Here is a 26,350-nt window from a genome sequence, read left to right on the forward strand (position 1 = left end):
AACACACTAACTGCTCTATTTAAAAAATGCTATGGATTGCAAAACCTTTTACAAATGAATGAATTATTACTTAACTTGTTATGGGCTGGCTGTAAAAGGGCAGCTCAGCCTACTCACCCCTCTGCCGTGGCACTGCACTGCACACTCATGAACCCCAAAGACACTAATATTTTGACATTGACGATTCAGGCAGATCTGTAGGAGGAGGAAAACACAGCAAATCTCTTAGTATTTCTCCAACCCCTCCAGCATGCATACATACCTGTATTCAAACAAAAAGCAAGCAAAAGAAAGCTTGGAGAAGACCCAACCTTCTCTCAGTTAATACAGATGCAGCATAACAATACATTTTATACTGGACTCAGGCACGGATCTTATTGCCTGACTCCTCCAAACTCAGCACATTTTGAGACTAAGTTCAGTGTGAACACTATTAAATTATTTTGCATTTTATGGCTTTTAATATAACTTTCAGTTGATCCTAAAATTATAACCGATTTTCTTAGGAGTTTTGTTTGGAGCTTGTAAAGAAATCTATGTATTGCAGTATTTTTTTCTTCCATTAAAAGATATAGGAGAGGGTGAGGTTGGGCGCGGTGGCTCACTCCTGTAATACCAGCACTTTGGGAGGCCGAGGCAGGCAGAACACGAGGTCAGGAGATCGAGACTCTCCCGGAAAACATGGTGAAACCCTGTCTCTACTGAAAATACAAAAATTAGCTGGGTGTGGTGGCACGTGCCTGTAATTCCAGCTTCTTGGGAGGCTGAGGCAGGAGAATCGCTTGAACCAGGGAGTTGGAGGTTGCAGTGAGCCGAGATCATGCTACTGCACTCCAGTCTGGTGACAGAGAGAGAGTCCGTCTCAAAAAAAAAAAAAAAAAAAGATACAGGAGAGGGCGAGACAGATTACTCCTTATCCCAAGGCCTGGATAGACACAGATGGAGACTCCAAGAATCCAGGGTTGAAGAGTCTTTTAAGGGAGAGATTGAAATATGGGAACTTTTTCCAGATACTGACTGACAAGTAATATCATCAATGACATAAACCATCAGCAATGAGGCTCAGCAGAGGAAAACAGACGGCTCCTTGAATTTATCAAGCTGTTGTAGTGGTAGGCATTTGCTAAATGATACTGGGCTGGCTGAAAGAATTCAGCCTCATTTCAAATGTGCATAATATACTCCAGACTCAAGGGATGCAGCCCTTCATCTCCTAGAAGATTTTCCAAATCAGTGGAGTCAAAGGAAAAAGAGTCTAATGTTCAAACGGCAGAAGACTTTTTAATCAAGTAGAACCTTCCTATTGAGGAGGTCACCATCCGACCCCAACAGCTCATATAAGGGCAAGAGGCATACCCTTTGGGAGAAGTGCTGGCCCAAGCAGCACTGAGGGATTCCCATTCTGTGGGTGTGAATCCTGGCCAAGGGGATGGTCACATTCCAGCTGATAAAAGAACCTGTCCTGGATTACAGTGAACACAGCAGGACCCTCATGGGAATCACTGCTGATCCCTGAGCCCTCAGAGAACCAAGGTTCTGAGATCAAGGCACATTTCATCTTGAACATGGAAAACAAATTTGATGATAAATTGAGCCCTTGGAATTGGAATGTCCAGATGCACCTGGCCCTGGCTGTTCAGGCTATAGTTTAAAAAAAAGGTGTCAGTCAGAATGGCTGTTATTAAAAAGTCAAAAAACAACAGATGCTGGCAAGGTTGTGGAGAAAAAGGAACACTTATATACTGCTGGCGGAGTGTAAATTAGTTCAACCATTGTGGAAAACAGTGCAGTGATTCCTCAAAGGCCTAAAACAGAAATTACCATTTGACCCAGCCAACCCATTACTGGGTAATACCCAAAGAAATATAAATCATTCTGTTATAAAGACACATGCACTCATATGTTCACTGCAGCACTACACACAATAGCAAAGACATGGACTCAAACTAAATGTCCATCAATGATAGACTGGATAAAGAAAATGTGGTACATATACACCATGGAATACTATGCAGCCATAAAAAAGAATGAGATCATGTCCTTTGCAGGAACATGGGTGGAGCTGGAGGCTGTTTTCCTAAGCAAATTAATTCAGGAACAGAAAACCAACTACCACATGTTCTCACTTATAAGTAGGAGCTAAATGATGAGAACACATAGACACATAGAGGGGAACAAAACACACTGGGCCTATCAGAGAGTAGAGGGTGAATGAGGGAGAGGATCAGGAAGAATAACTAATGGGTACTAGGCTTAGTATCTGGGTGACAAAATAATCTGTACCTCAAGCCCCCATGACACAAGTTTACCTACAGAACAAACCTGCACATGTACCCCTGAACCTAAAAGTTAAAAGACAAAATATGATTTGAGCCTAAAAATATCAGATGTCATTTTAATGTCAAGGCCTGAATATGAGCAAATGTGGGTAAGGAGACATTCAGAATGTATAAGAAGATTCACGTACTATCCTATTTCTCAAGGAAAAAGGATTTGTGGCTCAGGGTGTGTGGGGGCAAAGACAGGAGAGTGGAGGCAACACCTGTCCTCAGGATTCTGTCTCTGCCTCTTGTCTTTTCTTGCCTGTGTGACCTCATGTTAGTGAGTGATTTCAAGATCATGTTGAAAATGGAGTCCTAAAAAGCATTTGGGGGTTGTTTCATCCTTTTCTTAAAACATTGTATTAGCTTGCTGTCATTTAGTCTGATGAGAAAGTTTGGTGAAAAAAAAAATCAGTATGGCAGAGCATGAAAATCTCAAATTCTTTTTTTCTTTCAAAAAAAAAAAAAAGTTTCACTTTATTTCTAAACCTCAAAATATCTCCATGTATCTTTCTCCCTGTTCTCTGAAAGGACTCCCTTCTGGTTTTGAGTTTCTTCCACTCCTTTCCCTCTCCTATTCTTCTCTCTACAGGGTTCTAAAAATACATCTGATTTCCCATTTTGTTCAGGTGAGGACAAGCCCCCAAGAACTCTGTGCTAAAAACCAAGCCACATATCCAAAACCAATAGAATATGCGATTGTATTTCTTTCCAAAGTAATTTCCTGGCTAGAAGTCCTCATGCCACCTAGAGTGTAGAAATGACTTATTAACACTCAAGGCCTAAGAAGACAGGCTTGATTTTTCCCCAATCTGCATTTTAATAGTCAGACCAGGATCTAGGATTTACTGACTTTTTCTTCTAGGTGCATCTGAGAAGGAAAACAAACAAACCTTGTAACCCAGTTCTTGCCGTTTTTCAATGGGCCCTGTTCCAGACTTACATTTATGATCCAAGCAAACATTTGGGTCTTACTTTTCCATCTGCACACTTTGTGCCTGCAAGCACAAGCCCTGGGTCCGGCATGTCATCGCCCAAGTACACGTGGGTCCCCCGGCACAGAATCCGGCCTCCTTTCTGCAGGGGGATGTTTGTTTCTATGGAAACGGCATTGGTACCAATGACTGGCCGGCTGGCACCTCCTTGACACTGGATTTTTCCACATTTAGCATCTCTGGAAGGGTAAGAACAAACAATTCCCAAGGAGAAACCATTTGGAACCAACCCTATGCAATGTGGGCAGGTCAGAGCAAAGACTTTGCCAGGATGTCTGGATTCCATACCTCATCTCGCATTTGGCATAGGAACTCTTCGAGACTTTGCCACAGTTGCCATAAGGATCACCTGCAGAATTGACTCTCTCAAAGCAGATCCCAGGGGCAGGTTTAGCACCTGAAACAGAAGCAGAACTGCATTTTCATCTCCTGCAGGTGATTTTTTTTTTTTTCATGGCTCTAGGCCTCTCAAATGGTTATGGGGAGACGTGCTCAAAGCAATCACACCCAGTGTCTGTCCTGACTCATGGTGGAAGCTGGCCAGGGGAAGCCTAGGGTGTTAGCAGCTCGCATCCTCTCTCGACTTGGCCTCCGGCAGAGCACATGTTCCAATGCTTACTCTTCCTTAGGTCTGCTCTCTGGGCTCGTGGCATGTGTGGCCTCTCAGGAAATGAGGCCTGGCTGTGGAATGAGATCTGATCCAGGGCAGAAAGGAGGTGGCTGGCTGGCTGGCTGGCTGGCTGCAGAGAAGGGGAAGTTTGCTCTCTTTAACAACACCCCACACAATTCCGGTGAGAAAATGCAAGCCAGGGCAGGCTCCAAAGGAGCAATGAAGATATCTTCTATGATATTTTTAGTCCCATAAAGCTCCCTATAAGAGCAAGTACTACCTTCTTTTAATACCTTCTATTTTATTTGCAAGGCAGAGATTTCTCTCAGAGGACATGGAGTCATAAACCCTGGTAATCCCTATGTACAACATGACGGGTCCCAGCAAAGAGGGTCATGGCAGCCAGAGAGCTCAGAAATGGCCATTTTTAGCACATCTTCCAGCCATGGAGAGAGCACATATAATCAGCCTTTGCAGCCAAAGTTCTGGAGGACTCCTGAATCCTGGACATAGTGATGTCTGCTGAAGACTACTGAGCAAGTCAAGAAAACATGCCACATTCTTTAGAACAAACCATGCCCTGCGGCGTGGTCCTTTTTCTCTCCCTGATTGGTGTCCTGTTTGGCACTTTCTCTCACATCGCTTCTGATGGCCAGGATGCCAACACTCCAGAGCCCCACTCTGACTCCTGCCCTTCTCTGCTCCCTACCCTGGGGAGGCTTTGCTTTCCAAGGTGACAACGGATTTATTTAAGATACCTCGTCCCAGGGAACAGAAGATGTTCTTATTACTAAAAACATCCCCCTTCGTTAGCCTGCACCTGATCCCTCCTCATCAGCTACTAGCAGACATGATCATCTCATTAAACACACACATGCCACACCACCTTGGCACCATTTGAAGTGAACAGTGTGCTCAGCGCTCCAATCTCTGCAATGAGCCAGCCTTGCACCTCTCCTTTTCTCATTCTTTTATAAGCCACGTTAGAGAAGCCTCTGCAATCTCCTTTTTCAGGGGCATTAGCCCAGACTGGAAACAATTCTCTGTCATGGAGAAAGATGAGGTCCCTAGCTCTTCACATCACATGCCGTTTCCTTCCATCTGTTCCACATCTGCCTTGCTCACAGTAGGATGACACCACCGACACACTCAGCTCCTATTAGGGACCTGATTTGTCCGCATTCTGCCTTTTCTCTTTCATCTATCTGTCGGAGCAGGGAAGGATGGGGAGGGAGAGCCTTAGTGTGGAACCTGCACTTTGTGCTTAATTTAATCCTGTTTGGCGGCACTTTTGATCAAAGTACTGGGATCTGATTGATCAAAGCAGTTTGGAAAAACTGGCATCTAGAATAGTAACAATTCAACAATTGTTTGTGTTTTTGCACACACCCTATGTATTTGTTGCTTGCTTAACTCTATCTCCTTCCCAACCATCCTTCTTTCCCTCTTTTTTTTCCTCCCTCCTTCCCTTCCTACTTCCATCATCCATTTATCTACCCATCTATCCGTTCATCCATCCATCCACTTGTCCATCCAGCCAGCCACCCAGCCACCCGTCCATCCATCCATCCAGCCAGCCAGCCAGCCAGCCACCCGTCCATCCATCCAGCCAGTCAGCCAGCCAGCCACCTGTCTATCCATCCATTCATCCAGCCAGCCAGCCAGCCAGCCAGCCATCATGTTGCAGGCTTCAATCAGACACATGTATTTATTCAGCACCTACTATCTTCCAGACATTGGGAGTATAAGAGGGACCAAACTGGACAAACCTCCTGCTTACTTGAAAATTGCAAGGAGACACAGAAAAAAAACCCAAATGATTATGTTCCTCTAAAGTCCAGTGTTAGGGATTGCTATGAAGGTAGAAACAGAGTAGGAGGGTTCAGGGGACTGTTGCTTTTAAAGGCAGGCTGGTCAGGGAAGACCTCTTAGAGAAAACATCATGAGCTGAATCCTACCATTTAATCCTGCAAGGTAGGTCTCATTATTCCATTTTATGGACCAGAAAATCAGCACATCAGTGGTTAAATATATTGCTTAGATTCACATAGGTAACGAAGGCAGGATCATCTAAGGGTGAAGCCAGGCTTCTGGGCTGTTCCCTCCTGTGCTCCAGCCTCACAGGTGCTGGACCCTGTACCGGGTCTCAGGTGTAGAGAGCAGATTAAGACCTGGCCCTGCAGCCCAAGCAACAACAGGTTCAGTGGATGTGGGGTGTGCTGCTGCAGCTGCCCATGGAAGGGCTAAGAAAATGGGGCAGGAAATGGCTTTGTTGCTTCTTTCCCTACTTCATAAGGCTAGGACTCGGAAATACAAGCAGCTCCTAGTGACTGCTTAGCTCCTAGGAAATGGGTGGGTGGAGCTGACATCACTGTGCCGTTGCACGCAATGCTATTCTGATGTCCTAGATTCTGCTACCTTTATTATAAAGTAATTTCTTTCTTGGGAATTGTGACCACTTAAAAAATACATATACCATGACACAATTCAAATGTGTCGGTTGATAAATTTGTTTTCCTTATAGGGAGCTCTAAAGAGACTTTGGGCAGTTTCGGACACGTGAGCTCACAAACAGCTCAACAGCAGCCTGGGAGGAGAGTTGGACGAGGTTGGACTGGGGAGTACAGAAGGATAAAAACAAAGAGGGAGAGAGAAAGGATGAGAAAGAGACCAACCTCAACAGGGATTGAAGACGCTGCAAATGTACCGGCGAAGCAAAGGGGAAGCTTGATACATGAATACCAGATAAAGGGCTATCGTTATGCTAGGAAGTCAAGCAAAGGCATGGAAACAGTGTGTAATCAAGTATAAAAGCATTCTGGAAGTGAAAACACTGGATCTCTACTTGGGAATCCAAAGCTGAAACACACTGAGCCTTCTGGGTCAGAGTGTGACGTGGTTTGGATCTGTGTCCTCACCAAGTCTCATGTAGAATTATAATTCCCAATGTTGGAGGTAGGACCTGGTAGGAGGCGATTGGATCATGGGGGCAGTTTCTCTTGAATGGTTTAGCACCATCGCCTTGGTGCTATTCTTGGGATAGTGAGTTATAGAGATCTGGTCGTTTAAAAGTGTGTGGCACCTCCCTTTTCCTTCTCTCTCTTGCTCCTGCTCCGGCCGTGTGATGTGCCTGCTTCCCCTTCACCTTCCTCCATGATTGGAAGCTTTCTGAGGCCTCCCCAGAAGCAAAAGCTACTCTGCTTCCTGTAAAGCCTGCAGAACCAAGAACCAATTAAACCTCTTTTCTTTATAAATTACCCAGTCTCAGGTATTTATTTATTTATAGCAGTGTGAGAACAGACTAATACAGGGTGTGCTTATGATTTTAATGCCCCAAATGCTGGTGGAGCAGCACAGCTCAGAAAACCAGGTGTGTGTAAGATGCAATGCCTTGTTTACCAATAACGCAGAAGCATGGTACACGCCCCAGCAGAAGGCCACCTGGCATTTCAGCAGCGCCGCCATTCTCCCAAAGACAAACCCTCAGAAAGGCTTATGGCCAGTTCGAATATGTGAATTTTTACCAACACAGATGACACAGTCAAGCATCATCTTATAATATGCTGTCAGTTAACTTAATGAGAAACAGTTAAAAGAATCACATTTTAATTTAGATTGTCTTAAAAAAAAAAAAACTCTCCCACACCGTGGAACAATTTTACTGAGATGACGTTTCCTTTGGTCTCAGTCTTTTTATTTTTATTTTTTTTGAGATAGAGTTTCGCTCTTGTTGCCCAGGCGCGAGTGCAATGATGCGATCTCGGCTCACTGCAACCTCTGCCTCCCGGGTTCAAGCTATTCTCCTGCCTCAGCCTCTCATTTAGCTGGAATTACAGGTGCCCACCACCACGACTGGCTAATATTTTGTATTTTTAGTAGAGATGGGGTTTCACCATGTTGGCCAGGGTGGTCTCGAATTCCTGACCTCAGGTGATTCACCCACCTCAGCCTCCCAAAGTGCTGGGATTACAGGCGTGAGCCACCGCACCCAGCCTAGTCTCAGTCTTCTTGCTTTCCATGGCACATTCCCTGCACTTCCGGCTTTCTCAGGATGCTGACATTTTTTCTTCTGTTATGTTATCGCTGGAAATCTTGTTTCTAGGTTCAAGTACCCACTCTTCCAACACTTTTTAATAGAGAAAGTGAGCACTTTCTCTGTTAGCCCAGTGGGTGTATATTCATAACCTCCACAACTGAACCACCCACTCTGTTGCTTATGAAAGTGAACCCTTAAAAGCTCTTTTACCAGAATAACCAAAATGAGATGAAGTCACAGCCGAAGAAGAATATTTAAGCATGTGATAGATGCACCTGCCTTTTTTTAAACCTGATTTTGTCAGGCAGCCTTGATGAACCTGCGCGGATGCAGGATGATGAGGGCCAAAGCGCCTTCCCACCTGCTCTGTGATATCCAAAAGGTGTGGCTGAGAGAGTGACACGTCAGTGGTCAGTGATTCTTTTTGCTGGGTACTTTCAGGGGGAAGCCTTGTTTTATAGCTAGGCATGTATGGGTCTAAGAAAAATACCTAATGCCTATCAGTCTTCAGCCTTTTTAGATTGCCCCCTCCTGTCTGATTGATATACTCAGTAACCATGCTTCAGAGTTGGAAGAACAAAGGCTTGGAACTCGGGCTGATCTGGCATTCAATGTCCAAAAGGCCTTGTTGTATAAGCTCTCGAGGCTCTGTCCCCTCATCTGTAAAATGGGGACAAGGACCTGACTCAAAGGTGCTGTGGAGCTGAGTCAGTGTGTAGAGCTCCTGACATGTGTCAGGCCCCTAGGAAACCCAAATGATAATGAGGACCACCTTGGACTGTGGGGAAGGCGTGGTTTCTGGACTTTAGGGCTGGTGGGTGTGTGTGGGGAGAAGAGAGTTCCTTGTACCAGCTCCTGCTCGCATCACTTACCACACCTGTAATGATTCATGATCACGTCAGTAGGGGCTTTACATCCATGTCCCTCACACTTCATGGTCTCCAGGGCCTTATACTTTCAGGGTAGCTAGTGGAGATTGTGGGCTAACCAGATGCCTCAGGAAATGAGAAGGAAAGAAGAGAATCTTATCTGAAACCCTAATAGTTTTTGCACATCCTTTGCATATAAATCAGAACTACCATCCAGCACAAGGATTTCAACTTCCCTGCACCCATCCCCTTACTCCTTTCAATGAGTGTGGTTCCCCACGGCCCCCAAATCCCAGCTGGTTCTGGGAACCCTCCTGGCCTGCCCTGGGCTGGGCCTCCAGACTCCCCCTGAGTCAGCACCCAGTGCCCTGTTGAAAGAGGCAGCAGGCAACCCTGGGCAAAGACCCTTGAGTCTGACTTCTCTTTATGCCACTCAACCCTAGAACAAAGATCATTTTCCTGTCATTACTCTCCTTGCTCTTAATAAACACACACACTTTAAATGAACGACACATTTTAGATCATCAGCAGGCCATTTGTAATTAAAGTATGTTGCTGGATACAGCACGTAGTATCATCTTTGATCCTTATAGCCACCCCGTAAGGTCTACATTCTCCCCATTTCAGAGACTTTCACTTAGACTCAGCGTTTTAGCGACTTGCCGAAGATCACAATGTAAATGGCAAAGTTGGGTTTGTCTCATGGGTTTAAAGCCAAAACCCATGATCCAGCCATGTTCCTGTGCTGCCTTCCTCTTGGAAACCCACTACTTGGCTACAGACTCCTGTCCCTGCCATCCTTTCCTCTTTGGAACCACCAACATATTCTCCTGTAATCCAGCTGCTCGTGGAGTCAACTTCATCTTCACTAAATCTTTTTCCACAAAATCTCCTGACAGGTGAGGACGACAGCTGCCTCATGCTCATGTCTCAGGTGCTGAACTGACCTGGGTCACAGCCTACCCCCTGCACCTGAGCATGCTAAGTGAGATTTCCCTTTAAAACTGGGACAATGGAGGCAGGCAGCAGATATGTGTATGCTTTTTGTTGCATCTATACTGATTCAGGGAAAGAAATGAAAAATTTGAACTAGAAGGACTTGGAAACCTCTGAGGGAGCAGTTCCTCAAGAAATAAATCTCAGTGAAGTTTGGCCAGTAAAACTGACTCCACTCTGCCATTAATTCATCCAGTGGCTTGAACGATGCGAGGTTCTAAAGGTTAACTTTCTGTCTACCTCCAGGAAGGCAATAACGGTCACCTTCTAAGAGTTTCATTCATTTGAGCTTTCACCCAAAACATGAGGGAGTGAGGGATGCCATATCATAATTTACCGCTGAAATATGGCCAGGACGTGATGTCCCTGAGGCACAGCAATGATACGGCTCACTGCCACGTGGCAAAGAAAAGGAGCATTTGCAGGAGAGGCAAGCCATGATTTCATCAGCCACGTAAACACGGGGATAGGACAGATGCATTTCTCTATGGAATCAAAGGCCCGAATGCATACTCCAGCCCCTGTCATCTACTTTGGTCATTCTCTTCTCTGGAGAATGATGAAAAGTGGCTAACTCATGGGTAGCCCCAATAGATACGATCTTTTGCTTCCTTTTATCAGCCCTCTGAAACTGCTGCTGCTTTAATTTGGTAGTGGTGGCGAGGGTTTGCCGGAAGAAGGTGGGAGGAAGATGGAGCAGAGCCCTGTTTACAATGCTTACTCTTATCCAGTTGGCCAGGGCGCCTTACCCTGGAGTCTCCAGGCTGTGATGAGAAATCTCCCAAGAGGAACACGGATGTTTAAAGGCTAAGGGGTTTCAAATGAACCAAACTTCTAAGGACACAGTGGCTGAAACTTGGTCCTGTTTACAACACACCCCTACTGCCCCAAACTCCAATGTTAGGTTGTAGGATGGTACCATGGTGGGCTCTGGGCCACTTCCTGGGGCCAGGGAGCTGCCAGCTAGTGGTCGCCAGAGTGATTCAGCACAACTTCTTCCAGAACCACACACTGGCCACACCCCTCCAGGGTGAAATCTACCTGTGTGGTAGGAGGTTGCTCTGGGAGCTTGGAGCAGCAACAGCACTTTGTGAAAACGGATTGTGGGGTAGGAGACACAGGGTTATTGTTTTGTTGATGAACACCTTTCCCATATCCTTTCTTCTAGGAACAAGAGCATTTTCCCCATGGGAAATCCATTTTATATCGTTAATTGGAGCTAACTTTCCTATCTAATGGTAGAGGTATGCACATAAGATTGCATCAGAGAGGTCCATCCCACAGGTTATATGATCGGGTCAATGCTGGGCACACGACCAAAGCCAGGGGAGTCAGTGTCTTCCTTGGAACTCGATGCCTGAGCCAGCTGGATCAGGGTCCAGGGCTCCTCTGTCCTTCAGGGCTCTCCTCTGCCCCCAGCTTTGCCATGGAGGCTGGGATTGGCCCTCCTTTCCCTCCTCCCAAGGTTGTCTTCTCTTGTATTTACCACACTTGCTTTTGCCTCCTGAGAGGCCCCAGGGCTCCTGCCTGTGGGCAGGGATGGTGCCTCGGGCCAGCGCATAGCAGATGTGTTCCAAGAATGAATGAGTGAAAAGCCATTTGGGGAAAGCACTTCATGTCTCCAATGCCCTTCCCGGAGGAAGTCAACTGTGGTTCTGCAAACACCGCAGCCTGGGTAAATGAACACTGTCTGCTGGTTTATCTTTTCTATGACTCTGGATTTCCACTTATTCATTGACATCAAATGAAGTATATTACTGTGGGATCTTATGTAAGGTCATAAAAAGACAGACGTTTTACTTCCTGGAAAGGTAAATTGTTATTCCCTCAAAGTTAAGGAAGAAACTTATAAGCAGGGAAACCGAAGGGGGCCGAGTGCTGACCTTGGGAGCAGATGCAGCTCCAGCACTGAAAGAAAACGCCATTAAAGGAAAGGGGCTCAAAGGCACGGAGCCCGCAGACGACTCTCTGCGCGCCCTGCCTGTCCAGAACCTGCTGATCCCGGTCAGGATAGCGGAGGAGGGGCCAACAGAGTGCTTCCTGTGGCTTTTGTGCGTTAGCTGCCATCTGGCATTTATCTTAGAGACAGAGTGGTCAATAATTTAAAAAGTGCAAATGACTTCTATCCACTTGTAAGATGTTACAAAGGCAGAGATTTGGTTCAAAGTTGCTGCATTAAAAAATGTCTGTCTTCATGAAGACGAGATTTCACATCTCTTAGAAAGAATGACAACAGTTTTCTTATCACTACCATATTACATCAATTTACTACCTTTGAGTCCTTAATAATGGAACACTTAGATATTTTGCCATTATCAAAAGATAAAATTTAGCCTTTCAGAGGGAATTTTGACACCATACTATATTTTATAATGATGTAGAAAGTGATGGATTTTAATTACCAGTTTTATCTTCAGAGTGCTATAACTTATATTTGTAATTGTAGTTTGGAAGTTCCCAATGTCATTATTATTTTTTTGAAAGAGAAATGATGGCATCTTGAATTAAGCCCACAATTTACTCAATCTAATCTTACTTAAAATGACTCCATGATGCAAATGTACTTCTCCAGTTCAGTCAAATCAGCTCCTCCTCCCCTGTGTCACTGATTTCCCTAACCCCTGCCACTAAGATCCACAGACAAAGGCATTTTTACAAACAACTGGAGACTGTATTGCCCTTCCCATCTCTCTTCTTCAGACGGACCTTTGTATTCATCAGAAAATGAAGTCCAAATGAACAAATTTTATCATTTCTTTCTCACTTGATGGGACCAAAGGGAGACTTTCCTGACTTCTAAACAATACGACTTCTGGCAAAAATCTCTTTTTTTTCCCATCTGTGGCCACAGGAGTTGTAGGTGATTCATACATGCACTGCCCCAAGTGGGTCACAATAAACCAAGCTCATGTAAACCAGATTTGCAAATAAACACTGAGTATTCACCAGCCCATAAAAATGGTCTGGTCAGCTCACACTGCAGAAATCAAACATTAGATTCTGGTGAGTGAGAAAATAGAAAAAACTAACACATTTCAGGAATTCTCTGATGCCAATTGTTTGTGACTATAGATGTGTAGTTATCTGTAAGATTAATTGCCAAGGAATATTTTCAGTAACTATGCTGGTGGTTCTCACAAAAAAACATTGGTAAAAGTAAATTTGCTACCTAAACAAAAATATCCAGCTATATTTCAGAAGGAGTAAAGGTCATGTCATATTGACAGAAAATCTTTGTAGATATTAAGACTAACCTGGGCAAAGAGAGCTAAACGCCAACCACACAGTTTGAACTGTGAATAACATTTGTGTGTTTGAAATCAACATAGGAAGTCTTGAGACACCAGATTTGTGGGACAAAAATCAGTGAGAAAAAAATTGTACTCTTAGCCAACGAGAACGTACGTTATCAACAACAAAAACAATTAGAACAACAAATAAATGAACAAAAAACCCAAAAGGCATTCTCAAAGTCTATTGCTTTGCCAGTTAGAAGTTGCAGGCATGTGTTTTGAATTTTCTATTGTTTTATTTGTAGAAAGATTTGGAAGCAGGATTGTTTTATTGAAATATAATGCCAGATTGAGAAAAGCCCATTTCAAAAGGGAATCATTAGTTGGAAGGAAGGGCTTCATCCAGTCAGTGTTTGGGTCGCCAGATCTGGAGGGTGAGTAATGGACATCCTGAATGTAACTGGAGAATTCTGGACAACTCAGCAACTCGGGCAAGGTCACTGGGGTGCAAATGTCAAGGGCCGGTGGGGCAACGACTCAAGGACTCCTAGAGCTCTGAGTTCCTACATTTCTCAGGAGGCCTATGATGACCCCAGTGCATATGTGATCCAGGTCCTGAAGCATTTGCTCCTGGGTGGGGAAATACTGCAAATGCAAACTTGACAATAAGTTTTCCTTTCTGAATCATGAAAAGCTAATTCAAACCAACCACTATAACAAAGCATTGAAATGTTCTCAATGGTATATCTGGCTGGCCAGGGGCCTGGCTGAGGAAGTCACCTCCGCTCCCAGGACTGCATTTGTCCGGGATCTATGCCTCCCGGGAGGATACTGTGAAGGATTCACATCCGCCCTCCCCTCCAGATCCAGGCAGGAGTGCACAGGAACTGTGGGAAGTGTGTCACTCTGGCAGAGTCGGGGCTCTTGAGTCAGCATCTTACACACAGCAGGACATCAACAAATACTTGACAAATGAGAGAATGGTGTGGCAGTTGAGGCTCTCTGCTCTTCAAAGCACAGCCCAAGCTCTACACACACAGAACTACCTGCACTTGCCCTGGTTGGCCCCACTGTCCCTGTGTGCCCTGAGCTGTGCTATTCTGTATACCGGAAATATCCATCCTCTTCCACCCCTGGCAAACCACTACTCCACGGCAACCTTGTCTTCAAAGCCTCCTAGTTGGCTGCTTTCCTCCACCCCAACATATCTGGCCCATGACCCTGTTACAGCCCGTTTTACAGACCTCAAGGATTTGAGTATCTTGCTCACTAGTCTAAGCTTCCTGGGAGTGCAGCTGCATCTTATTTATAGAGTTTAGATTTACTAGGAGCTCTGCATCTAGCATAGAACCGCATGTATTACATGGAATAGATTATAGGCTATGTTGGAGGATAACAGACCCTTGGGGTAGGTAGATCACTATCCTCATTTTACAGATGAGGCATAACAAGGTCGAGCAATTTGCAGAAGGTCCCTTGCTAGTAAGTGGTCTGTTCAATGCCTGTGGCTCCCCTAAAAGGCCCACATCCTTATCTAAAACCTATACACATGTTATCTGACATGGCAAAAGGGACTTTGAAGATGTGATTACTTTTAGGATCTTGAGGTGGGGAGATCACCCTGGACAATCTGGGTGAGCCTGATAGAATCACAAGGGTCCTTATAAGAGGAAGGCAGGAGAGTCAGTGTCAGAGAAAGGGATGCGACTACAGAAGCAGAAGTCGGAGAGGGACAGAGACTTGCAGATGCTGTGCTGTTGGCCTTGAAGACGGAGGAAGGGGCCATGCGCCGAGGAATGCAAGTGGCCTCTAAAAGTTGGGAAAGGCACGGAAACAGATGCTCCCCAGAGCCTCCCAAAGCAATGCTGCCTTGCCAGGGTCTTGATTTCAGGATTTCTGACCTCCAGAACTGTAAAATGAAGCATTTATAAGCCATTAAGTTTGTGCTAATTTGTTACAGCAGCCACGGGAAACTCACACAGCGCCTGTAAACTGGAAACCAGGCGGAAACACCGACGAGGGGAGGAAGGAGCACACTGCACTCCCGAAGGAGGTGGTCAAAGGCCCATTCCAAGAGCTCCCTGGCATCAAGGGCCACAGTAGGTTGCAGGCTTCCCTGCTCTCTGCTCTCCCGAGGAAGTCTGTATAATGATCTGAAGAACTGAGGAGGGGTGGGCAGGACAGACCAAAACCCAAGAAGTCACAAGCCCGAGGTGGCTTCCCAAGCCTGGTCTCTGTGCTGTGGCTTTCAGGAACCCTGAGCCAAAGATAAAGCCTCTTCACCAAAACTTTACATTTGTTACCAACAGTCCTGATGCCATGGATGTTCCATGCTGTGTGCAGTGGCCACACACGACACCACCCACCACCACCCCAGCAAAGGCCTCCTGGTTACCAGGGAGAGAGTGGGTGGGAGAGAGTAGAGCTAAGCCAGGAGCTCCCAGGGAAGCCCCCTCCTTCGGAGGAGGACGTGGCTACCCGGGTGCTCAGACCTCCAGCCTCCCCCTCCATCATGGGGATGATGAGAGCCCAAGCAGGTGACTTCCTATTGCTCTTGCTTTTGAAAAGCTCAGTCTGTGGGTCAGGTTGTCAGTCTGTCTGCCTGTCTGGTTCTCTCTCTGGTCAGGCAGCTGCAGAAGGACTAGTTTGATGAGATAATAAATACCAGCCTTGGTCACCATGAATCAGAGGCACACAGCCAGCTGAGTCACACACTGCGGGTGGCTTAGACAGCACTGTCGAGTTCCATCTGACCTCACTCTGGAAACGGGGCCAGCTGTTCGAATACAGCAGGGCATTAAGGAACACATTTCACTCCCAAAGCTCCAAGTGCTGTGTGTGCTCTGGCCACAAAATGCTTTTTGGAAAGGAGCTTCATCACAGCCCTTGTAACTCAAGAAAAGGAGACTGCTGATTCTGGAGAAAGGCTGGGACGGGGACGGCACTAGGGATGCCTGAAGCCATGAAGATTTGGCCTGCAGCAGTAGCCGCAGTCCCAAAGTGACCTCAGTTGGCTAAAAGCTGCCTGAAGTCACTAAACCATGTCAAGCCCAAACACCATTCAATGTGTATAGCGAGTACTGGCTTAGTCCTTGTCATTGCAACAGGGTGTCCCCCACTGCTCCTGCCCCCTGCTTTGCCTAGGGTGCCCCAAGGCCCAGCAGGCAATGATGCCAGGACTGAGGGCTGCTCAGGGTCCAAGGATTGAAGCACTAAGGGCCCAGGAACTGCAGGCCTCCCCGTCCCACCTGCCCACGCACATCCCTGAGTGCTGAGGAGCATCAGAACAACTCCTCAGAGGCCGAGCTAAAGAGGCCTGCACTCGTCCCTCCTTGCTACCAGGCTGCCCTTTCTTTTTCCCCAGAAAGCTCCAAGTACAGAGGACATCGCTGGCTGGCAGGGGACATGGGCCTCCCAGCAGTACCCAGCTCCGAGAGACATCCATCTTGTTTTCCATGCCTGGTCGTGGCTTTCACATTCCATTGAAACCCCAAGCTTCGAGGTTTAGTCGTCAATTTCTGTTCCACTTTACTTCCCTCATCACTCCTAAAACCAAAGCCTCACAACAAAAGTCTGACAAAGGTCCTATCAGGTTTCCCTCCCCCTAGAGATCCCGCCTGATTCTGCTTGGCTTTCAGCCTGGGCCTGGCCAACCACAGCGGCCTTGCCAGAGCTGGGGTCTCTGGCCAAGGCTGAGGTCATTTCTGCAGCCAGCGGGAGGAGGGAGTGACAAAGGACTCAACCACATTACAATAAGGGAAAGAACTGCAGGACAGGGTGCGGCCTGCATTTATGGATTTCATGGTTGGACTCCTGGGAGCTGGACACAGGCATTGAATCTCAAATGGTTCTGGGGTGATGGGGCCTTGGAGTCCAGGGCTGCCCAATGAGGCCTTGGATCTCTGACCCCAGAAGGTGGGGCATGGAGGAGAGACACGCAGGGGATGGATTCTTCCCTTTTGCATCTGAGCTTCTGCTTCATTTTGGAGCTTTGGTGGAGCTTTAGAGCAAGACCTCCCTCTTCAGGGTGACTGTGCATTGTGGGAGTAACACATGGGCACTGGGTCACAGTGACCCAGGTTCAAATCCTAGCCCGGAGACCTGGGGAAACTGACATTTGGCTCAGAGTTTGAGCATCATCTTCTGTAAAACTTCATAGTCCCCACTTCAGGGGCTTGTTGGAGGGTCAGAAGAGACAAACTGTGCCAAGTGCCCAGCCTGAACTGGTGAAATAGTAAGCTGATGGTCTCTTGTCTGACTCAACCACCCCACTTTCCCATTTGAGAGCCACTCACTGCTGCTCTCAGGCCTTCCGATTACAGACACACTCGTGCTTCAAGTCTGATCAGGGCCTTCCCCATGGAGCCCTGGGCCCCTCACTTGGTTGGGGTCCTCTTATGAGTACAAAGGGGCATTACTAAAATCTCAGTGGTGGTGGGAAAGTTCTGTCTGTCTGTCCAACTACATGCTATGCTATCTGAGGGCAGGAGTCATGGCGGATTCATCCCTGCCATCCCTCGGGGCACACAGTAGGTGCTTGTGCATCTCCTGTATCCCCCGGGGCACACAGTAATAGGTGCTCCTCCATCTCCCATATCTCCTGGGGCACACAGGTGCTCCTGCATCTTCTGTATCCCCTGGGGCACACAGTAGGTGCTCCTGCATCTCCTGTTGGACTGCACTGAGCTTCTTAAGGCCAGGCTCCAGGCAGCGTCCATTTCTGCGCACCCCATGCCCAGTGTGGCCTCAGCCCCTCCCTGGGAGTCAATCACTCCCAACTGAACACACCGGATGCTGTGTGGACAGCGCCCGCCAGGAGTGGGGGCTCACCGAAACAGAGCACATGCCCCCAGTCCCACAGCCCAGGTCTGCCAGTGCCTCTCCTGATGCCGAGCTTGTGGCGGCCACATACCTGGTCCCCAGAGCGTGACACACTGCTGCTCGTGAGTCTGGCAGATGCCATTGTAGCAGTAGCCGTCCACACCCTGACATGAGTGCCCGTCGTGCAGGTACACGTTGGCTGGGCAGTGAGGGCTGGCCCCTGTGCAGAACTCTGGGAGGTCACAGGAGTTGCTGGAGTCCCTGCATGCCGTTCCTGCAGGCTTCAGCTGGAAGGAGAGGGCCATTTATGACACATGCACCCAGGGAAAGGGAGAGGCAGCTCTCAGCGTTACTCCTGGGCTGGAGTGGACAAGGCCATAAGTCCCACATAAAGGGGTGAGGATTTCAAAGGAAGTCGCTTCTAATGTAGAGAGACCTCATTAAATCATCAGATTCTCGTTCTGGGGTTCACTGTTCCACTATAAAGTGGGTGGGACAACCAAGAGCAGCCTCTGTTTAATGTCATGCAACATTAGGGTTCTCCAAGAAACACACAAGCTGGCTGCTGGCACTTGGCACCTCAGAGGAAGAAGAAGGAGGGAAGCGTTGGCTGCTGGCCTGGTTGATTCTTAAGAAAAAGGTCTCTGGGTGTCAATACCATCACACATTTCAAGGGGACATTTGCATTTATGGTGTTAGCATGTGTGGGCAAGTTAATAAAAATAACTTTAAGGTCACAATCACAATAGCAATTTTACTTAGTCATCAAATCATAGAACTGGAGCTCTCTCTTTACTGCTTTATGGGAAGAACAGGAGAAGAACAAGGGAGAGGTAAAGGATGTTAGAAGCCATCTGACCAACAGCTCAGCTTTTTGTGGTTGAAGAAATTAAGGCTCAGAGTAGCCTGTCTGAGGCTACACAGCTAGGGACCCCTGCAAGTCCTGGGCTTAGTTCCCTGCATACTCCTCAAACGCAAAGAGATAAGACCCCTACCAACTTCTAGAAGATCTTGAAGTTGAAAGCAATTGTTAAAAAGTCATAACCTAAAAGTGAACCACAATCAAGCATTGCCCTGTGGTCCTCCCTCCCCTTACTTGGGCATCCCCTGGGCACAGGCTCAGACTTGCTTCCCCCCTTCCCCCAACTCCCTTCCAGGCACCTTCCTCCACCAGTTACTGGGAGCCGGGGAGAGCCAGCTGCTTACAACATTCCCCAGAAGTTAATCAGCATTAGGAAGAGGATGAAGGCTATTTTAAAGCCGAACATTAAATGTTATAATGCACTTCTAAATCACTGTGCTCATGTGGGGCAGCTAAGAGGGAGTTTCCTGCAAGTAGAATGTCAGGATCAATTGCTTAATTAAAACGAAATAAAACTCTACCCTTGGAACTGTTGAATCAAAAGCTCAGGCTTCTACTCTGTCAGATATCAGCTCTGAATAATAAGACAATGGAACTGCCAAAAGAAACGCAGTCCTAGCCAGCAGCAATGGCGAGAGTATAAAACTATCATTCTTGGCTGGGCAGGGTTGGTGGCACCTTCTTTTGGGAGGACATTAAGATTGAGTTGTTTATACAAAACTTCTGGGACAAGCCAGCAGGCAGATGTCCGCGGGATCAAGAAGGTGAACCTGGGGGAAGCTGAGTGACAGTGGATGGGGACGACTTCTTGCCTTGCTCTTCTCGTCAGCATAGTAGGACCCCATGTGCCTCTGATGGCACAAATGGAGCATTTAAAGTTGAACTAGGGTTTATCGGTCTGATCAGTTGTCAGCCCCTAAATAAATAAACACAAGTGACTGGCAATTAAAGCATGCATTTCACCCTAAGATTGGAAGCTAAACAATAAGAGGTGGGTAACACCAACTGGTGTGAGAAGGAGGGATGGTATGGTGCGTGCTGTGGTGAATGCCGGGAAACCTTCCAGCCACACTGCTTGCCCTGCATCAGATCTGAACCACCTGAACCTGTGGGCAACCTGGGGGTCAAGTTGCAGCTCCAGTGACTCACCTGGCAGTCTTCACAGCACAGCCCATGTGCGCACGCAGCGTCTGGCTTCAGGGTACAGGTGGTGGCATTGCAGCAGCGATTCATACATTCCTGGAGAGGGAAATGGGATTTGTTTGACAGAGTCTTATGGAGTATGCACTCACTGAATGCAAACATCACACCTTAAATGGCTGCAAAAAGCAAGAAAGACCAAGAGGGCCCAGCTCCTGAACTGTACACCTGCCTGTTTCCGTCTGTTTGGAAAGCAAAGCTTCTGCTGTTTATGAACCAACTGGGTCTACGAGTCCCTGGAAAAAGCCAGTAGCACACAAGTGCCCTCAAGAAGGGTAAAGCAGTTGTGACATAGGCTGGCCGGCTGGGGACGTCACTCTAGTCAGCAGTACACTGGGGCTCTGTAGAGGGGTGTCCAGGAGGATCTCATTGCAATGGACTGAATCAGGATCCCTGCAGGACTTTGAAATTACCTAATCAAAAATATACATAGATGCATACAATCTGTATTCTTCAAAAATGAACCTTTTTTGATTTAGAGAGTACTGGCAGGAAATGAAGTCAAACCAGTGGTTTCAGCCACAATTCCCTGCAATCTCACCAGGGTTGTGGATGAGACCCTTGAGCAGCCCAGGTTAAGTTGTCTGGCCTGACAATTTCCTCACTCGGAAAGTCAGAAATGGACATTATAACAACCAAGTGGCCGGAAGGAGGCCTATGGGCTGTGCCCATTGATTTACAAGGGATTTAAATGGATAGATCAAGCATTAGATGTATTGTCCTCTCTGAAACAAAAGTGAGAAAAGAAACTAACTCCTTTATAATGCTGTGCTCCACACGTACCCATTGTTTCCATTTTTTCCTAACAAAAACAAGAGATTGACATTTTTTGCTCAGTTCTCAACAAAAGGCCTGCACGCATTTATCAAGTGAAGTCCTTGTACTTGAGAACATTCAAGTAACTGGAGTTTACACATTTTAGAAGAAATGTAATTATCATAAGATGGAACAGTTCATAGATCTTTAATACTGAGTAATTTATCAATGTTCTTTTATTTTATCCAATATATGATATGCTCTGAAAAATTTACATACCATTGGCTGGGGTGAAGCTAATCACATACTAGTTTAATAATATAATACTTTACTCCTGAAAACCATATTTCTTGAATGGATTTATCATGAGTTTTACAAATGCAATTAATAAAATTTTGTCAATAATCCAGAAGATTTATGGCAAACCTAGATACTGAAACTATATCCTATGTAAAACTCTAATTATGCTCTCATTTGATGTTCCATTTGCTTCTATTATACAGACTTCCAAAGTTATTAAATTTTAAATTTGCTTGAGAACTTTATAAACATCCAGAATGTATAATATGTACAATAAGATAAAACTGTCAACCAGAAGTCATAGCTGTAACTTTTATGACAGTAAGGGTTTCTAACCTGTGGACTTACAATTCTAAAAGAGTTTAGGAACTTTTTTTAAAAAAAGTAGTCCATTAATTGCATTTTTAAATCAGTGTCATCAAATGCACACCACTGCTATCCTGGTCCTTATGGTCTAAATGGCTCTATGGAGTATTTACCAAATTACAAGTTTTCTTGAAATTCCATGTTAAATCAGCCATCCTAAATCTGGGTCCTAAAATTCTTTAAGAAATATCTTCCCCCCTCTCTCAAATCACCCAGTAATATAAGCAGCAGCTCAAATGGAAATGCAGCCATGCCAAATGGCTCTGACTTCAAAGGGGATGATAATGTGAGAAAGATAACTAAGTTTAAAAGATATTCACAAGCTACTGGCATCCTATTGACTTTAAACAAGGAGATAAGGCTGCTTTCCCAATCCTGTTAGCTGGAAGAATGAGTGAGTTGTCAGGATTTCCTTATGTTGATATAAATCCAATGTCCTGTCCGGGAAGGCTTCAGCAATCAATCTGCCTTTAAACCACCCAGGATCTATTTCTTCTGCAGTACCATATTTCTCAGAAGAGACACATTCTTCATCTGCTGCTACATTTATTATTTTAGTCCTCAATAGAGAAGTCCAACAGAGCCAATGAATACCAAGTCTCCAAAGAAGAAAGAATAATGAAAGCATTAGAGAATTCTCTGCAAAGCCCTAATTGTCATTCTCAGGTTGTAGGTAGCAGACATAGATTCTTAATCACAATGAACTGGGAGAAGACTAGAAGCCATCTTCTTGAAAATAATGGAGATTATTTCTGGGAGCAAGGGAGAAGCTGGTTTCCGTTGGGTGCTGGCAGTTTTTCGGATCCCATTCACTCCTTCCCTGATGTGGTAACACACTGGGTCCCTCTATGGGCCAGGGAATGGCCAGGTCAATCTGATGCAAGGGCATGCAGAATAACCAGGGCCTGAGCACTGGGTAGGGGGATAAAGAATCTGGGTTAACAAGTCTTTTTGTCTAAAATTCTTAGGTAAAGCAGTTTGGAAACTGTAAATAGGTTGTCACACTGCCAAACACAATTTGAGTTTGAACCTTGAAACTATTATTTTCTAATAATAACTACTCGAAACTATTTTTTGAAAAGCAAAAAATAAAAAAAAAGCAAATCTAAAAAGTGAGGCAAAAGGCTCACCTGTAACTTTCAAAGAAAGAACTTTGGATGAGGGGAATGAGAGCTATCTTCAAATATCAAGAAGTTATCCTACAAAATAAGGACCTTAACCACAGAAATACGAAGTTGGTAACTGCGTGCAAGCAGTTTGGCTCTGTACAAGGAGGGAGTTTGTAATAATCAAAGCTACCCTATAATGCAACATGCCACCTGGAGAGATAGCACCATGTCAAGCCGCATGACTCCTTCATGGAGAAAAGACAGAGGAGCAGAATATGAGTGGCTGACACATTTTAGGCACTCAAGCATTTGCTGATGTGATGGTGGTGGTGGGGATAATGACAGGGGTGGTGATGGTAGCAGTGACGCTGGTAGTGATGTGGATACTGGTGTGGCCGTGGTGGTGGCAGCAGCTGTGGAGATGGCAGTGGTTACAAGAGTGGGGTGATGGTGAGGGCGGTAGTGATGACGGTGGCGGCAGTGGCAGTGATACGGTGATGGTGATCATGAGGGAAATGGTGATGATGTTGGGTGGAGGAGGTGGTGGTGGCGATTGTGGAGATGGTGATGTTAGCAATGGTGGTCGTGATTGTAGCAGTGATGTGGCTGCTGCTGGTGGCATATGGAGTAAATGACTGCTAACAAAATCATTCCAAACCCGAGAGTTCATGGCTTCATGAAGGGCTGTCAAATTTATTGAGATTAACAAACAATCATAAGAAGTTCAAATCAAAGACAAACCATTTTAAGCCAACATGGCCTCTCCTGAGAAATGTGAGTAATTTAAACTAATTCATTTTTTCCTTTAAGAAATTAACAAGGCCTACAAGGAATTTCCCCTTTGTATACCCCAACCCATGATGGTTTTAAGTTTTCCTCTGCTAATCTTGAGAAGAGTTTCTGTAACACTATAATTAGGACTTGCTCCTACACAGCAACCATTCCCTGCTCATTGTGAGCAAAATTAAACACCCCTCCAGACAATGTCATTATCATGGTTAGGTTCTGAGTTTGGCAAGGGCATAAAAACATTTGAAGAAACCACTTCTACATCACGTCTCCCCTTACTCCCACCCAATACTTACATACCTCCAACATTCTTGCAGAAACTGTCAGACGAAGCTCATTCCTCCTGGTATGGAAAACCTCAGAGACTTGAAGATGGGGATATGATGAACATTCTGTTTGCCAGTTGTTTATGTGATGAACACAGGAATATACTGGATACACCAGAGTCTCAACACGATTTCTCCTCCACCCTAAACTCCCTCTTTCAGAGCAGCCCTTGGAGATGCTCTTCCTAAGCCCTCATTAAGTCCATCTGTGAATTTAGCTAAGCCTGCCTTGAACTTGTCTACTATTTCAGCTTGCATAAACTCTCGGGGAGGGAATCCCACATGGAGATTGCCTGCTGTACAACTGCTTGCTTTGATTTATTCTAAACACAAAATCCTCCAGACTTTGAGGGGGCACCTGTTTTACTAGGAGGTCTCATGCTGTCTTCTCTCTTTCCTTCTTGAGATTATTCACAGATTAAAAAGTGGCTTTTATAATTTTTATATTGATTATCTTGGGCCCTATTAAAACAAGGACATTTCCTGATATTGGCTGGAAAACAGGGTTAAGCCCTGTGTGCTAGATAAAAACGGTCCCTGCCTTCACTTATTGCTTCTGAAAGCTACAAGCACGAGAGGCAGAAGCCTCGAGTTGTGCATACAGAGACACCTGCAGCAGCAAGGCAGAATTTCAACCGGAGAGGAAGCTCTTGGTTAAAAATGAATGCTGCTTATTCAGATTCCCCTCTGGTAGCACACCTTACGAAGAGAAAGAAACGGTGCTTATTAGCTATTTGAAGCTAGAATTCCAGGGCTTTCTTCTCTGTCAAACTCAAAGCTAAAGGCTTTTTTATTGTTTTTGTCCTCATCTTGCTGAGAATGCTGTACCCTTCAATAGGATTATTTATCTTTTTAAATCAAGTGATCACTTATTCCATGCAATAGTTAAAATTCAAGAAAGCCACCCTAGCTCATGGGGCTTGTTCAGGTTGGGCAGATAGGACTCTTCCTTCCTGAGTTCTAGTACTTTCATCTGGCTGTACAGTTCCTCCAAGTTCTCTCTTCTTTGCCTAGCCAAGGATACGAGGCTTCTTGTATCCTTGTTCTGGGGATGGTTCTTACCTCCGGCTCCCCACAGTCACACTCCTCTCCTTCTTCCACAAATCTGTTCCCACACTTCTGGCCTCCGAAAGACTCCCTGACTTCCGGCAGGTTAAAGAGGCACATCCCCATTCCTTTCTCCAGGCTGGTCTCCAAGTCATTCCTGCTGCAACTGCTGAACACCATGGGAAATGGGTACCTGAGAAAGGAGAGCCCAGAACAGTAAGTCACAGGGCATGGAATGGCTTTGCCTGCCCTTCTTGTGCCCACAAGAAGGCACCCACTGGCCACATCTGCCCAGGTGTTCACTGGTGGTCTCAATGAACAATGCATATCAAAAAACTCAGATATGCAGTGTTAAGCGAGGCACATTCAGTTCCATCCCGACATCCGTTCCTGTACAGTGCCAACGTGGCTGATGAAGAAGTGCTTTATCAAAAAAGAAATGATCTTTTGATGGTTTTCAAATCAACAAGTTCAGGCAGAGTCTCATTAAAGACATTATGAATAGTTCTGGGTGAAATGATGCTATGAAAAGTGAATTCTTAGGGATCGTAGCTTGTAATACAAACACATAACAATGTCCTTATTGGAAAGCGCAAAGAAGAAAAGAGTATGAATGATGGTGTTTCTTAATTCCGTGGTTCCAAGGACACGTGGTTCCACTGTAGGGCAGGGCCTGCTGATATTGGCATTCAGGTCTATAAAGGTCAAATCACTGTCTTCCCCCAGCACAGTTGTAAGAGAATGGAGGTGATCCAGAAATGCAGGTCTTACCCCTTGCCTCTAAATTCCAGGGTGTGGCAGGGTCAGCCAACTCCCCAGCAAAGTTATGCTCCCCTTCTGTGCTCTAGAAGGGCTGCCCAGCCCCCATGAACCTGGGTGGGCTGCATGACTAATTCTTGGCACTAGAACATGAACAAAAGTGATATAGGTCACTTTTGGCTGATGGTATTTAAGCGAGTATTCCTTCTTCATATCCTTTCTTTCCCCATCTGCCAGCTGAGATTAGGGTATTCCATGGTTTTAGGAGATGGAGGAGTCAGGCATGGCATCTGGTCCTAACTCACTGTATGGGGGAAGGCCACTTGGAGTCTAGAGCCTCTGAGCATCATACAGAAGGAAAACACGCTTCTAATATGGTAACCCACTGAGCATTTGGGGTTTGATTCCAAAGCAGCCAGTGTTATCCAACATACACAGAGTGTCTCACTTTTTACAAATGCATTTTCCCATGTCTTGAGGCAGCAAGGATTATTAAGGTATAAGCATGCCAGAAACCCAGAAAATTTTATTACTTAGAGAGGGAGCGGGGGCTGCTGTCCAGCAAACCCAAGCACCCTCTCCCGACGGAGACATTTATAAGGATGACATTAGAACTGGATCTCAATCAATTGGCCAAACCAACGCAAGCTGCTATGCTCCCCTGATGATGGTAGACCAGTGGCCACTTAATGATTGAGCTTGGCGAATTGTGAGATCATGCTGATTTCCAGGACCAAACTGATAACACTGCACCATCCTCTCCGAGTGGTTTCCCTTTTCTTCCCCAAGTATATAAGGCATACTATTAGCCACAGATTTTTAATGACCAGGTATTTATTTTTTCTTAACTTTATTTTCTGAGACAGAGTCTCACTCTGTCGCCCATGCTGGAGCGCAGTGGCTCGCTGCAACCTCCGCCTCCCGGGTTTAAGTAATTCTCCTGCCTCAGCCTCTC

At 45.8% G+C, this 26,350-nt stretch overlaps 1 protein-coding gene across 1 annotated transcript in view; it reads right to left on the reverse strand.

Annotated features, from left to right (window-relative positions):
- Positions 1-26,350, reverse strand: part of ADAM12 (ADAM metallopeptidase domain 12) — a 374,252-nt gene that overhangs the window by 33,334 nt on the left and 314,568 nt on the right. The window contains exons 12-17 of the mRNA XM_054436011.2: positions 24,652-24,829; positions 19,893-19,982; positions 17,973-18,168; positions 3,605-3,713; positions 3,297-3,495; positions 118-195 (exon numbers count right to left, since the gene is read on the reverse strand). Of these exons, the coding sequence (XP_054291986.1) occupies positions 118-195; positions 3,297-3,495; positions 3,605-3,713; positions 17,973-18,168; positions 19,893-19,982; positions 24,652-24,829 (850 nt within the window). The remainder of the gene's footprint in view (positions 1-117; positions 196-3,296; positions 3,496-3,604; positions 3,714-17,972; positions 18,169-19,892; positions 19,983-24,651; positions 24,830-26,350) is intronic.

Source organism: Pongo pygmaeus, chromosome 8 (assembly GCF_028885625.2).
Source record: "Pongo pygmaeus isolate AG05252 chromosome 8, NHGRI_mPonPyg2-v2.0_pri, whole genome shotgun sequence".
Classification (NCBI taxonomy): domain Eukaryota; kingdom Metazoa; phylum Chordata; class Mammalia; order Primates; family Hominidae; genus Pongo; species Pongo pygmaeus.